General features: G+C 43.7%; 2 protein-coding genes across 2 annotated transcripts; both read left to right on the top strand.

Moving 5' to 3' along the window:
• Positions 1-441: 441 nt before the first annotated feature.
• LOC311505082 (WD repeat-containing protein on Y chromosome-like) lies at positions 442-3,649 on the top strand (the record flags this gene model as incomplete). Its single annotated transcript, XM_084568485.1, has 2 exons — positions 442-3,038; positions 3,502-3,649. The coding sequence occupies 2 exons, from the start codon at positions 442-444 to the stop codon at positions 3,647-3,649; spliced, it is 2,745 nt and encodes a 914-aa protein (XP_084424611.1).
• A 2,937-nt stretch (positions 3,650-6,586) lies between these two features.
• On the top strand, positions 6,587-15,127 carry ganc (glucosidase, alpha; neutral C). Its single transcript, XM_084569224.1, is given in 25 exon segments — positions 6,587-6,731; positions 6,965-7,027; positions 7,419-7,521; positions 8,248-8,375; positions 8,524-8,702; positions 8,705-8,706; positions 8,970-9,033; positions 9,353-9,449; positions 9,550-9,733; positions 9,902-10,046; positions 10,126-10,361; positions 10,443-10,569; positions 10,679-10,758; positions 11,785-11,928; positions 12,058-12,154; positions 12,234-12,335; positions 12,538-12,712; positions 12,844-12,912; positions 13,076-13,140; positions 13,232-13,308; positions 13,392-13,466; positions 13,556-13,669; positions 13,947-14,059; positions 14,201-14,304; positions 14,776-15,127. Coding segments are annotated over 25 exon segments (2,682 nt in total). The 5' UTR covers positions 6,587-6,702; the 3' UTR covers positions 14,886-15,127.
• Positions 15,128-15,348: the final 221 nt, after the last annotated feature.

The following is a 15,348-nucleotide window of genomic DNA, read 5'->3' as shown; positions in this document are numbered from 1 at the left end:
GGCCGGATATCGGTCGGAAATACAAAGTAGTAAATTAAAATGATTCATGAAATTGGGCTGCCATTTCCGAATTCTGATTATCTATTAAAACAAAAACGTCTGCATTATTTGTATATGCTTGTGTTTTTTCTAATAAAGTTTTTTTTTTTTTAAATGTCGCTACCAGGGAGGGGGCGGGGCTTGTTGTTAGGCAACGTTGCTGAAGATCAAAGCCAAACTTAGATCAAAGCCAAATATCAGAGTTTAAATAGAAATATCAATATATAAAAACAGTATACTCATCTGAGTTTACAGGATTCTCTGAGAATTATCGAAGACACGTCCCGAAGCTTGAATACCAGTTAAGTAGTAATATTGTAGAAGCCACTGACGCTTGTTACGACGTGCTATTGTAGCAGCAACAAATACTGACGTTTGCTAAAAACTAATACTGAAACAGAAATGAAACACAACAAGATGGAGGAAGGCGTGCCAGAGAGCACAAACAGTAGAGACATTGTGTTTACCTCCAAACATTTTCCAGAGCTTGCCCGAATATTCAAAGAGGTGAGCACTGATGAGGGAAGAGGGCTGGACATAGAAACATTCTGTGAGGCGATGAAGCAGTTGTATCCTAATGCAAACGACGAAGACCTGCATGCCCTCCACATGAAAATCGACGCAAACTGCAATGACAGCGTGGCCCTTGGTGATCTTTTGGACTATGTGAACACCAACAAAAAGGCGGCAGAAACCTTGGATCCCAAATACCAGCTCTTCCCAAAACCGTTTGAGATCATTCCCACAGATCACTATGAAAATAAAAGGATAGTTACCTTGATATGCTGTCCTCTCGCTGATAAAAGCATTGAGGATGACATGGCTGAGTCATCAGAACAAACCAGGCCTTACCAGAAATGCTGGTACATTTCCGTCACTTGTGATGGTGTGCTGAAATTCTGGAGTGATGGCTTTAAGAGTTCAGACACATTTCCGCTGAATGAAAATCGGGACGATATATCTCCCTTTTCGAACAAAAAGAAAGTACACGTTAATGACATGGTGTACATAAAGGAGCTCAATGAGGTAGCTGTCTGTACTTCTGAGAGGGAGCTGTTGTTCTATTCGTGCAAGCAGCCCACTTGGAAGTTTGGAGTAGGGTATTCGATAACCGAGGAGGAAAACTTTGTGAACGTCCTGAACTACTGGTCCGATGGCACAAAAGCAATGTTTGCCTTTGGTGATTCAAAAGGCTTTTTGTCTGTTTTTATTACTTATAACCTAAAACATGGACTCTTCTGCGACAAAGCATTTGAGAAGATCTCTTTGAAATCTTACAAAACTGCTTATGTTTCAACCCTTTTGAAGAACCATTCCAAAGACTTCAACTGTTTTAGGATTCCCATCTTCGATAGTGAGTGCAGTCAGCTCATGTACTTTCCACACCTCAAATCATATGCCATCTGCGATGGGTCCTCTGAGTTGATGGTCCTCACTTCTTTCTCCTTTCCCTCCAGCTGTAAAAAACCCATAGTCTCTCAAAAAGTATTTAAGAGCCTTGGACATCACGAGTTTTTCTCCTGTGTTGAATACTCCCCTTGGTCTAACTTTATGTTGACTGGTGGTACAGATGGATTACTGCGAGTGTGGTTTCCCTTCAAGAACACATCCTGTGCACTTGAATTAAAAGGACACAAGGCACCAGTCACCCACCTTGCCCACAATTCTAAGGAAAACATATTTATCAGCGTATCTGCCGACCAGAACGTCCATGTATGGAGTGATGGTGACTGGATCTGTAGGCAGAGTTTTTTCGTCGACTGTTTGAGCAAGGTCCCGATCATCAGTCTGTGTTACAACACACAGAACAATGAGCTATTCCTGGCAAATTCAGATATAGCGCGTTGTCTCGGACGTGGCACAGATGTTTTTAAAAATGCACTTACATCCCACTTCAAGCCTGTTTGCTGCATGCTATACCATAGCATTTTCAAACAGATTGTCTCTGTTTGCGAGGGCGGCGTGGTGACAGTGTGGGATGTCTTCACTGGGAAAGCTGTCATGCAGTTCTTGGTCACGTCAGATGATTTTCCGGGCCACATTGCCATGTCATTTGATCAACCTCAGCGAAAATTAATTACAATCGATCACTATGGCCACATCAATCTATGGAATTTTAACAATGGTACAAAGCTTTCGAGTATTTCTGTTACTGTGCCGAACAAGGTAACAAGTATCCTCAGCAGAAAAGATAGATTGTTCGTTTCAGCAAAGAATTGCGACATCCTCTTTGACCTTGACATAAACAAATCTCAGCACAGATTTTGGAACCATCACTTACTGAAGGACATTGCCTCAGTGGACGTGCATGAACCCACTCTGGTTACTGGATCAAGCACTGGAAATATTGTTATCTGGAATCTAGACACTACAGAGGTTCTGTTTTATCTCAATACCAGTGACAACCCACGGGCACTGCAGGCATCAGAAAGTGACCAAGGACAGATTACTACAACTCGTGTCAAACAGCATAAATCTTTAAAGCAAAAGAAAGAGAAGGAGACATGTGTGAAAGAAGAGGATATTGCCCATGGCTTTCATTTTATATGTCTGAAGACCAGGGAGGTAACTAGTAATACCGCCACAGTGCTGACAACAAAAGATGGTTATATCTTTGCCTGGTCGGTTCTCATAAAGGGAGGACTGCTAGGAAAGTTTAGGGCATTTGAAAGGGAGGGTGTCTTTATTACATCCATGGTCATGGATATGAAGGAAACCATTCTAGTGACTGGGGATAGTATCGGAAGGGTTTGTCTGTGGAATATTTCCAATTTTGGGTTTAAAACAAGAGACGACAAAGGACCATTTGAAAATATACAAGGCTGGCCTGTGTCACTGTGCCCACCTCCTCTGTTGAGCTCCTGGCAGGCTCATGCAAGTCAGTTGGTCAGTGTTGCATGTGACCCTTTGTGTAGTAACATAATTACTGCCGGTGTGGACTGCAACGTCAAACTGTGGACAAATTCTGGTAAGTTTGTGGGCCTTTTTGGAAAAGACAAGTGGGTGCAAAGTTCTACGCAGCCCAAGCCTAAGGATGAATCTGAACAGGAGGAAGATGAAAAAACACAGACACTACTAGAGTCACCACCACTATCCCCACTGCTGGCAGCATTGTCATCACCCCTATCAGCGTCAGATATAGACAGACGATATTCTATAAAGGCACCTATAAAGCCAATAATAAACGACGTTGAGTTCCCAAGATATGCAGCCTTGAATGGTATACATGCAAACTTATTAGACATCAAGTCTGAACTAATATCTTGGAAAAAAGAATGCCGGGAGTGTAAAAAAGATCCTATAACCCTGAAGTATAAAGGACATTGTGTAGAACAATACCCTAATATATGCAAGAGGCAGAAAAAAACACCAAAAAAAAGGCGACCTGCTAGTACAAACAAGTACAGTAATGTCCGATCTAGGCTGTCTACCCAACCATGTCTAGTCCCTGGTAATATTCAGTTCAGATCACATCCATCTCAGACTCCCAACACCACAGGCCAGGATAGTACAGTCGAGCAGGGATCTGAACAAAGATCAAGACATGGACAGCTCCCACCCATCGCAGCTAAGGGTCAAAACACCCAACTCACACGACGTCAGCCTCTGACCCCACCCAGCCCAGGCCAGTCTAGGCGTAAAATACTGAAAGACATTATAGACAAACCAGAATCTGAAAATGTACTCCCAACCCTTGCAGCTAAGGGTCAGCTCCCACAGCAAAACACCCAAATCACACCTCATCGGCCTGTGACCCCACCCAGCCCACGACAGTCTAGGCGTAAAATACGTAAAGACAGTACAGACAAACCGGAATCTAAAAATGTACTCCTGCCACCAGTCCCTGGTAAGGTTCAGCTCCCACCTCTTCCACCTCGGACTCCCCACACCACAGGCAAGGATAGTACAGTCAAGCAGGGATCTAAACAAAGATCAAGACATGGACAGCTCCCACCCATCGCAGCTAAGGGTCAGCTCCCACAGCAAAACACCCAACTCACACCACATCCGCCTCTGACCCCACCCAACCCAGGCCAGTCTAGGTATAAAATACTTAAAGACAGTACAGACAAACCGGAGTCTAAAAATGTACTCCTGCCACCAGTCACTGGTAAGGTTCAGCTCCCACCTCTTCCACCTCGGACTCCCCACACCACAGGCCAGGATAGTACAGTCAAGCAGGGATCTAAAAAAAGTTCAAGACATGGACAGCTCCCAACCTTTGCAGATAAGGGTCAGCTCCTAGAGCAAATCGCCCAACTCACACCACATCCGCCTGTGACCCCACCCAACCCAGGCCAGTCTAGGCAAAAAATACTTAAAGACAGTACAGACAAACCGGAATCTAAAAATGTACTGCTGCCACCAGTCCCTGGTAAGGTTCAGCTCCCACCGCTTCCACCTCGGACTCCCCACACCACAGGCCAGGATAGTACAGTCAAGCAGGGATCAAAACAAAGATCAAGAAATGGACAGCTCCCAACGCTTGCAGCTAAGGGTCAACTCCCAGAGCAAAACACCCAACTCACGCCACATCCGCCTCTGACCCCACCCAGCCCAGGCCAGTCTAGTCGTACACCACTTAAAGACAGTACAGACAAACCGGAATTTAAACGTGTACTCCCGTCACCAATCCTGAAGTCTCACCCCAGGCCTACAGACAATCGTGAGAAAAAAAACAAGTCTGTACACTTTGAAGACATCTCATCAAAGACCGGTTAAAGTGGAACAACAGTTTTTTACAACCTGGACCTTATTTCTGGTATAAAATACGATCGTTTACTCACACATATAACTTTGGTGTCATTTGGAGTCCTTCGGGAGATATTTAGATCTGCATATATCCATATAGTGGGAGTGACTGGGGCACCGAAACGCAGCCTCTAAATAACGCATTATTTGCCACGAAATTCACCAATATTTTGTTTTCGTACGCTAGTGCTATTCCCCGTTGAGTCCGGAGTTACCGGCTATCATCATCGTCTGTAGATATATAGTAAAAAACACTAGTTCCAATTTAAGAACTGCAGTTCTCCCGGTGGGTTTTCCCCGAGTGCTTCGGTTTCCTCCCACATTTCAAAGACATGCATTATAGATTAATAGAGACTACAGACCCCGGATGATGTCTTCTGACCTGGATGATGTCATCTCTGAGTGCCGCGCACACCCACTACGGTCAGCTTGTTTACCTGTAATTTGCTACTCAAATTTGCTAATTATAAGAGCAATATTCAGCTATGTTGCAAAAACTAGCAGTAGCAAATTATAGGTAAACAAGCCGACCATCGCGGGTGCGCGCAGCACTCAGAGATGACATCATCCAGGTCAGAAGACATCAGTTACCTATTATCATCATCCAGGGTCTGTAGGTAACTCAACGGGGAATAGCACTAGCATAGAGGGTGCATTTCAGCTGCGTTTCGGTGCCCCAGTCACTCCCACTATATGGATATACGCAGATCTTAATATCGAAGGACTACAAATGACGCAAAATATGGGTGAGTAAACGATTTTATTTTATTTCAGAAATAAGGTCCAAAAAAAATTTTTGTGCAGTTCTTCTGGTGGGTTTTCCCCGAGTGCTTCGGTTTACTCCCACATTTCAAGGACATGCACTGTAGATTAATAGGTGATAAACAAAAATAAAAAAAAACAAACAAACAAAAAAATCTGTCTATTTTCTGTCATTTCTATGTTAAAAGTTTCTTCCTTGGTGCTTCGTGCCTTGCTTTACTTCCTGTGATTGTATGATTAGTTTGACCTTGTGTGCTCCTCCCTCTGTGGTCTCACCTGTGCCTCGTTAGCAGTCATGCTTACACAGCCTTGTCTTTGTCACTGTCCTTTGTCTATTAATTTATCTGTCCTCTCACCCTGGAAATGTTTACATACTTCCTAAAAAAGTGGTCGTTAGCACTGATGCCTGGGTTCACTCCGGGTACTCCGACTTCCTCCCAGCTGTCCAAAGACATGCTCGTTAGGTTAACTGGTGATTCTAAATTGGCCGTAGGTGTGCATGTGAGTGTGAATGGTTGTCTGTCTCTTGTCTCTTGATGAATGAATGTATGTATGAATGTGTTTATGAGTGGGTATATTATATAAATACAGCTTGTTCCCTATTATTGGGTTAATTTGGCACACTTTGCAATTCTGATTAAATGACTGCATTTCTTTGTGTATGTACCTGTACTATATGCAATGACAATAAAGTTTAAACAATTTTCTAATCTAATCTAAAAAAAAATTGCATGGTCGACATTAAAACAATATGAAGAATAAACGAATACATGACAGGAATACAAAGGATTTTGTGTCAGTGCATTGATAAAATATCATTATTAATAAAATAAAATAATAAAAAGTTGGTTTTAAATAACATTTAAAACAAACACAGTACACCAATCCAGAATGTGGCGGTAAATTGCCGTAAAGCTGTTTGTCAACCGCTATTTATCGGAGAAGAAGAAGAGGAGCCGCCAGCCTCAGCAGCTCAGCAGCAGTAGAAGAAGAAGAAGAAGAAGAAGACTCAGCAGCAGCAGTAGAAGAATAAGAAGAAATCGCTCTTTCTGTTACTAAGGAGCTTAAACAGGAAAGATAATGTAGTTATTATTTATAGAAACCACACCGACTTTAAACGACAGGTGTTTCTGTTCGTGTCTGCGTGAAATGGCGGAAGTGAGTCAAGCCGTTGTCAGGTATAAACACCTGTTGAGCTTTGACATTTCACATTACACAGCCTGTCAATGTAGTTACTATGGACAATGCTCATTATTATTATTATTTATTCACTGAAGTCATTTTTTGAATTATTACATTTACTTACTTTTTACATTTTATGGAGTGTATAAATAATTATTAGGAAGCCTGGAAAAGAGTTTGTATCCCACCTCTTATATTTCAGATTATTTTCTATTTGTGTGTGTCTCAGTGTTGTCCCTGATGATGAGGGCAAAGAGAAGTTCAAGGAGAGCGACCATGTGGCTTTTTACAGGTATGTGGTGCATTTGTAGTAGGGGACTTTACTGGGAAACAGTTGGATCGGACATTCGTTCATGTGGATGTTACTTAGACATGTAGCGCCCACCTAGACCAGACTAGACACCCCCACCCCATAGCAATGACACTCCAGCAGGATGCAGCCTGACACACACACACACACACACACACACAAAACAACATGAAGAACAGCACAAGGTGTTGACCTGGACTCCAAATTCACTAGATCCCAAACGTGTCTGTGAGATGATCCATAGATGCTCCTCCCCTTGACCCAAAGACCCCCCACTATCAACATTCTGTTCCCAGACACCACAGGACACCCTCAGAAGGCCCATGTCCATTCTCTAAATAACCAATGCTGGCGTTTGTTGTTCCCTTTTGAGGCGACAGATTCGGGGGCCAAACTTGCAGCACCGGGCCCTTTTGGAAACCATGGTGCTCACGGAGAAGGGGGCACGTTTTGAGCTGTTGGAAACTGCCACACAGGTCGGTGTGTTTGTGTTGAGTGAAACTTTGTCAGAAGGATCAAGTTGCATGTTGTAGTGCAATGAGAATAAACACTTATCGTGTCTTATTATCGTATCTTAAGAATAATTCTTTTCCCATCACATTTCACCCTGACATTATTTTATTATTTGAGATATAAAAAAATAAAGAGTTTGACATTAATATGTTCAGACAAAGATTTAACACAATTAGACTGTGTTTTAGTTAAGATAAGATTCCTTAATAAACAGCCTCAGAAAGTATAGAATAAATAAGTAGAATTTCAACATAAATAATAAAAATACTTTTCAGTTGTTAACACATCTATGCACTCTTATAAACCCTAAACCGGCATTAATAGAAGCCTCTAGCAGGTTATCAGTCTAATTACCTTAAAGGACTAATCCATGGGCCAACTGGTTCCTTTCTGTGTGGAGTTTGCATGTTCTCCCTGTGTCTGCGTGGGTTCTCTCCAGGTACTCCAGCTTCCTCCCATCGTCCAAAGACATGCTGGTTAGGTTCATTGGTGATTCTAAGTTGGCTGTAGGTGTGAGTGTGAATGGTTGTCTGTCTCTCTGTGTTAGCCCTGCGATAGACTGGAGACCTGTCCAGGGTGTACCCTGGCTCTCGCCAGCAGGCTCCAGCAGACCCCGCTACCAATAACAGGAACAAGCGGTTACAGAAGATGAATGAATGAATTAATTCATTTTCAATCTCTATTCACAGACCAGACTGCTTCTTTCTTTGTCACCTTTCAAGTGCGACACTGTGAGGGTATTAATAGACGAACTCCAGCCCGTTAAAGCACGGTACCGAGTTCCAGATGTGATGACCGGGGAGCCGCAGTGTGAACAGTAAGAGAAGCTTTAGCCTCGTCTCTCTTTAGACACTGACAAATACAATAGATTAACTTCAGCTTATATTCAGATTCTTGGAAACAGTCTTAGTTTGCTGCAGCAGATGAACTGTGGTTTGCCCTTTTCCTCTTTTGTCCTCTGGCAGGTTGAGAGTGGAGACGCAGACTAAGGACTCTGTCACCCTCTCTTGGTCTTCGGGACGTCACCGGGTACATGTGTGGCATTTCCCTTTCCGTCTGGAGATCCTGTGTGAAAACGAAGTGATGGTCACATTCAACTCTAGAAGCAAACTGTGGTTTGAAAGACTGCAGGATCCACCCAGGTACTGGTAAAATCACAAGATAAGATTTACCTTTATTGACCTTCCCTCAGAAATTCAGGGTGATTCAGCAGTAACAGAAAAACAGGACAGTAATAAAATACAGCAATCTACACACATACTAATTAATACATTTCTTTTTGTGTTTTTCCTCTGGGTTGCTCCTCACGGTAGCGAGGTAAGAAAATAAATATTATAATGTAATGGTGCTGTTACTTGAAGCTTGGCCCAGTATATAATTACCTTTTTATTCGTTGTTGCATTTGTTTCAGCTTCCAGACGACCACACGTTATGGAAGGAGACGTTCAGACAGTTTGTGGACGTCAAGGCTAACGGTGTGTACCTGAAACTATCCTTGAAAATAAATAATTTGACGTGTGTTTTAGTGTTTTAGTTTGGCCCAAGTCCCATCCACTAACATGGAGGGGATGGAGCTTATGACCTGTACTGCAGCCAGACGCCAGGGAGCGCTCTACTTGCTTTGACTTGACTTTTGAGGAACTGTTCCACTGTCCAGTCTCTGGTTTCAACATTAACTGAACATTAACAGTCATAAAGCTGAGATTAAGTGCAGGACTGTTTTATTACATTGCATCCGTTTTACCTAGTGTGCCTAATTAACTGCCCACTGAGTGTATATTTAAATATGTTCAGGTCCCAGCAGCATCGGAGCAGACCTCTGTCTTCATGGGTTCAGTCATGTTTACGGTCTACCAGAACACTCTGACAACCTGCAGCTCAGAGACACGAGGTTCATGCTCGTATTTCACATCGTCACTAGCAACCTTGTCCTTTGTCTTTAGCTTTCAGGGTTCTGTTATAACTTTGTCTAAATATTTCTCCTGTCTCAGAGACGGTGAACCTTACCGGCTTTACAACCTGGATGTTTTTGCCTACGACTTGTACAGTCGCCTCGGTCTGTACGGATCCGTACCACTGATGGTGGCTCACAAGCCAGACAGGACTCTGGGCGTGTTCTGGCTGAATGCGTCAGAGACTTTTGTAAACGTAGAGTACTCCACCATGGACCATGAGGTAACATCTGTTTTCAGTGCTCGTCTCACATCGCGTCTGAAACACTAGTGTAATATTTTTGTTTCTGGTGCTGGTGCAGGTTATTCAAAACTTGTAAGACACTTTATTCGTTACTGGTATGAAACTCAGGAAAACAAACTTTAGAAAACGATTTCCAACCTCACTCAGGATGACCAGACCCCCCCAGTTAAAAGGAGAAGGGTGCAGCCTCAGACCGACGTCCACTGGCTGTCAGAGAGTGGTGTGATCGACTGCATGGTTCTGCTGGGGCCCAGTCCACAGCAGCTCTTCAGCCAGTATGCTCAGCTGACAGGTTGGGTGTGCAGCACTGAATTTATTCTGCATATAGATATAAAACAATAAGTTAAATGTGTATTTTGTATCTGTGTCAGGATATCAAGCCCTGCCACCTCTGTTTGCCCTCGGGTACCACCAGTGCCGCTGGAACTACGACAACGAAGCCGACGTGAAGGCCGTGGACGCCGGATTCGATCGCCACGGCATCCCTTACGATGTCATCTGGCTGGACATTGAGCACACGGACGGGAAGCGCTACTTCACCTGGGACCCCGTTCTGTTTCCCGAACCGGCTAACCTGCAGCGCCACCTAGAGAAGAAGAAGAGGAAGGTCAGTGTCAGCCTGAAATATATGCGGCATTTAGAGCGTTTTGTTTCTGGTATATTCTCATATTTTCTTCATATGTTTTAGTTGGTCGTCATAAGCGATCCCCACATTAAGGCTGATCCTGAGTGGTCCCTCTATTGTGAGGCCAGAGACGGAGGACACTTTGTTAAAGACAGGGAAGGACAGATCTTTCGGGGCTCATGCTGGCCTGGTAATGTTTGTCCCGTCTGTACTGCTTAATCTTAACACATGCAGACCTCACTTCTAATATCACCTATGCTTAATATTTACCATCATGGTTGTGTGCGTTTCCCTCTCAGGTGAGTCCTCTTACCTTGATTTCAGCAACCCAGCGACTCGAGCGTGGTACTCCAGATGCTTCACGTTGGATAAATACAAGGTAAGGATGTTGGGAAATTTATTTCTGAGGTCGCAAAAAGACAAAAGACTCGTGCTCTAGTCATGGATTTCCATCGGTCATACCCCTCCCATCACAGAAAGTCAGACGCCAACAAACGCCAGTGTTCATGGTTGGGAAGTGAACATTTTGACCCTAAAAGTCGATGTTAGAAGCAGGACAAAATGGGCAAGTGGAAGGATCTGAGGGACTTTGACCAGTCCCAAATAGTAATGGCAAGACAGAGCATCTCCAAAACAGCAGCCCTTGTTGAGTGTTGCTGGTCTGCAGTGGTCCAAGGAAGGAAAAAGATGAATCAGTGACGGACGGGGTCATGGACAGCCAAGGACCTTAGAAAGACAAGCTACTGTAAAGTTAAAGCTGATTCTGATAGAAAGGAGTCAGACCAGTCAGGGCGTCCATGCTGACTCCTGTCCACTGATGAAAGCTCCTTACAATAGACATGGGCGCATCACAACTGGACCAAGGAGACATGGAAGAAGGTGGCCCAATCTAGTGAACCCCGATTTTTTTTTTTACAACACGTGGATGGTGGGGCGTTTTTGCATCGCACATGGCACCAGGATGCACTATGGGAAAAAGACAACCTGGTGGAGGCAGAGTCAGTCTTCTACTAGAAGACCTTGGTTCCTGATGTTCATGTTGATGTTACTTTGACACGTGCAATGGTGTTGATTGGGACTTCAAATTCCCCAGATCTAAATCCAATTCTACAACTGTGGGACATTCTGGACAAACAAGTCCAATCCACGGAGCCTCCACCTCTAAACTTTAAAAGGATCTACTGCTAAAGTCTTGGTACCGGATACTACAGCACACCGTCAGATGTCTGGAGGAGTCCATGCCAATGCTACACACTATAACACTACAAACTATTAGGCATGTGGTCATAATTGTGAAATGAAACACTTTTGAAATGCTTGCAGACAAATGAACAAGCTTTCAGATATTGTGTCTGTAGTTTTTCGCTGTTTCTCTCATTGTTAAAGTGTTTCTGTCTTGACCCAGGGGTCGACGCCGTCCCTGTTTGTGTGGAATGACATGAACGAGCCATCTGTATTCGACGGACCGGAGCAGACGATGCCGAAGGACGCGGTGCATTATGGGGGCTGGGAACACCGGGATTTACACAACCTGTACGGCTTTCACCAGGTGATCCGGTCACTTTTCCCACATTAAAAAAAAACTGATGTTTTATCTAAGTTAATGCACCTCAGCTAATATTAAAGCGCATTAAGTGAATTCCTGCTTCACATTACAATAAAACGTGTGTTCTCGCAGCACATGGCCACAGTGGAGGGTCTGATAACTCGATCAGGTGGCCTACAGAGACCTTTCGTCCTGTCACGCTCTTTCTTTGCTGGATCGCAGAGACTTGGTGAGCTGCTTAAACAGTTCAAACCATCTCCGTATAGTTCACATATAGTTTGTCGTCACTGACTCTGTTTGGGATGCAGGAGCCATATGGACGGGTGACAACGTCGCCACCTGGGATTATCTGAAGATCTCAATCCCGATGCTTTTGTCTCTCAGCTTGGCAGGCATAGCATTTTGTGGAGGTGAGCGGATTGCTGAATTGTTCTTGAAGAGTTTTAAGCTGCAGAAATTGTAGTTTATATACAGCGGATTTAAAAAATCTACACATGCCTGTTAAATCAGTTTTAGTAATGTAAAAAAAATAATAGAAATTGTGCATTATGGCTAAGTACAGGTATTTCTTATCACTGCTGAGTCAAACCTACAACCTCTTTGGTGTCTCAGCGGACGTTGGTGGGTTTGTTCAGGACCCGGAGCCCGAGTTGTTGGTGCGCTGGTACCAGGCGGCCGCCCTGCAGCCGTTTTTCCGAGGCCACTCGGCGAAGGAGACGAAGCGCCGGGAGCCCTGGCTTTTTGGGGAAGAGGTCACGGCCGCGATCCGCACCGTAATCCAACAAAGGTCTCAACCCAATACCTCTGAGTATTTTCCACTTCTGATCCCAGCACACTTCAAAAATAACCTGTGAATAAAGTTCGTGTGATTATGTCACACTGTAAAGTAAAACACGGTGTTATCTGTCATGTACTCAGGTACTGCTTGCTGCCATATTGGTACACTCTGTTCCACCAGGCTCACACATCTGGCTTTCCTCCACTCAGGTTGGTGTTGCTGTCATCTGCTGTTCAGTTGTTGAACTACTAGATGGTTGGCTAGATATACAAATAGATAGATGGATAGATAGATTGTTGGATAGATAGATATACAGAGAGATAGTTACAGACAGACACTGTCATTTTATTTTATTTTTGTTATGGTCTACAGACCTCTGTGGGTGGAGTTCCCTGGAGAACAGAGCACCTTCACTGTGGACAACCAGTACATGATCGGTGATAAATACTTTTTATTTTTGCACATTTTGCACTCAGAATATCCTGAAGTAATTGAACTGTTCTGGGTTCAACTGTCTTTAACTGTCAGGAGGAGCCCTGTTGGCCTGTCCTGTAACCGAACCGGGTGTTCAAGAAATCAAGGTCCTACTTCCTGGATCTGGTGAGGTCAGGTAGTGTGCTTATACATAGCAATTTATCTGTGTTGCATCAGTGTTCTGCTGTGATATTAAAGCTATTTTCTGCTCTAGATCTGGTATGACATCCATTCTTCAGAGGCCTACAAAGGAGGCAGGACTCTGAGTCTTCCAGTCACCCTGGACACGGTTAGTGTTTACCTCATGCCACCTCGAAGTCAAGACAATATCATATGAAGGAGACTTGACTTTGATGCTCTGATGTTTCCTCTGGACAGGTTCCTGTGTTCCAGCGTGGTGGCTCAGCGCTGTGCAGATCAGAAGGAAGTGGTTCTTGTACAGCTGAAGTCCAGCAGCTCCCCCTCTCCATCACCGTGGCTTTAAACTCTCAGGTGACTTCTGGAGGATATTAAGAACCTGGTTTCTGTTGGGATCATATTTTAATACTGATAAATCTAAAAGCCGACACACACAAGGCTAACGGTCACCGTCAAATCCTGCTCGAATTATTAGATGAGCAAGTTTAAAGTTAAAAACTGTAGGGACAAAGTCAGTGTCAATCACGGTAAATACTCCCAAGATGTATGTATGTTTGTGTTCAGACTTGTTGACATGTGTACGTTTTAATTAGTGAATCATTCTTGACTGTCGCCTCTCGCCTCTCTGCAGGGCACTGCCGAGGGTGAGTTGTACCTGGACGACGGCCACTCCTTCGGCTACCGAGACAGAAAGGCGTTCTGCCTGCGCAGGTTCAGCATGCTGTCAGGCCGTCTGCTCTGCCGGTGAGTCACACCTCCCAAACAAGAGGGCTCCAGTTTTAGACCTCCACATGCTGGCTCTCAAGTTAAGTCGATGTTAAACAAATAGTTTGGACTGATTGAAAACTAGCACATGATGATTTGATGCCCGTTGTTGTCCCTCAGTTCTGCAAATGAAGAAGGAACATTTGACTGTGAGACTGCCGTACAGTCGGTCACCGTCCTGGGTATGAAGAGCAAACCGTCCACTGTGACTGTTCACGTGTCAGGTGAGGAGGACATTCACAACAAGAGAAACAGTCATGGTCATGTCCAATAAATAAAAAGTTTTGCCAGAAGATTACATTAATAGTTCACTTATAATCACCTCAATCACTGGCTTGACAGGGACAATGTGAGAGGGATTGGTTTCACGTCAACCTGCAGCCTGCATTGATTGGTTTGGTGGAGCAAAAGAGAAGAGCAGTCATTACTCATTAGAGTTATGTGGAACAATGAAGCAAGCTTCTAAGATAAAAATAGCTCCTCCTTATAAAATAGAAACTCAAAGTTCACAGGAAGGATTACAAGTCTAAAGATGAACAGTGAAAGCAAACTGCTGCCACAAGGGGGTGGCAAAGCTCCCTGACTTGAGCTTAAAATTTCTTTCACAGTCTCTGCTGCATTTTTAACTGGAGAGATAAATACAGAAATGTGTTCCAGAAAACCTTAATACGTTTTTTTTACTTTTTCATCACCAGGTGTTAGTGACACTGCAGCTGTGTTTCAGTACTCGGAGACCTGCTGCAAGCTGACGGTCAACGGCCTGAACCTCAGAGTGGCAGCGGACTGGGACATCCAGATAGGTTAACTGTGACTGTGAAGAGTTCTTTTGTTTGGATTTTACTTGTGCGAAGCTTCACATTTAAATTCTGACCCATGAATCCATCCACACGCTTCTGCTTCCTCGAGCAATGCACTTTTTTTTTTAAGCTTGATGACTTGAATCCAGGTCTGAACAAACCGGGCACATTATCAGCTGTGAACAACAAAATTATTTTAATAAACAAGTTCTAAATGATAACAATTATCTGGGTGAAAGTTTCCTTGAATGAATGCGACGTTGCTGTCCGTAAAAAGCCGTTTTCGGTTTGTTAGCGCACACCAATGTTGCTTTTTGCATTCGTTGTGTGACCAGACTTCTTCTTCTTCTACTCTTCAAAGTGAAACAGAAAAATAATTCAACAAGAAATGATTGAAAGAGACAAATTCCTATAGGAGACACTACAATTTTTATTGTCAGCTGTTGCCTTTTCTCTGTTGCTTTAAGGTTA

Source organism: Chelon labrosus (assembly GCF_963514085.1).
Source record: "Chelon labrosus genome assembly, chromosome: 20".
NCBI lineage: Eukaryota > Metazoa > Chordata > Actinopteri > Mugiliformes > Mugilidae > Chelon > Chelon labrosus.
Note: the sequence above shows the minus strand (reverse complement) of the source record. Positions and strands in the feature narration are given on the sequence as shown.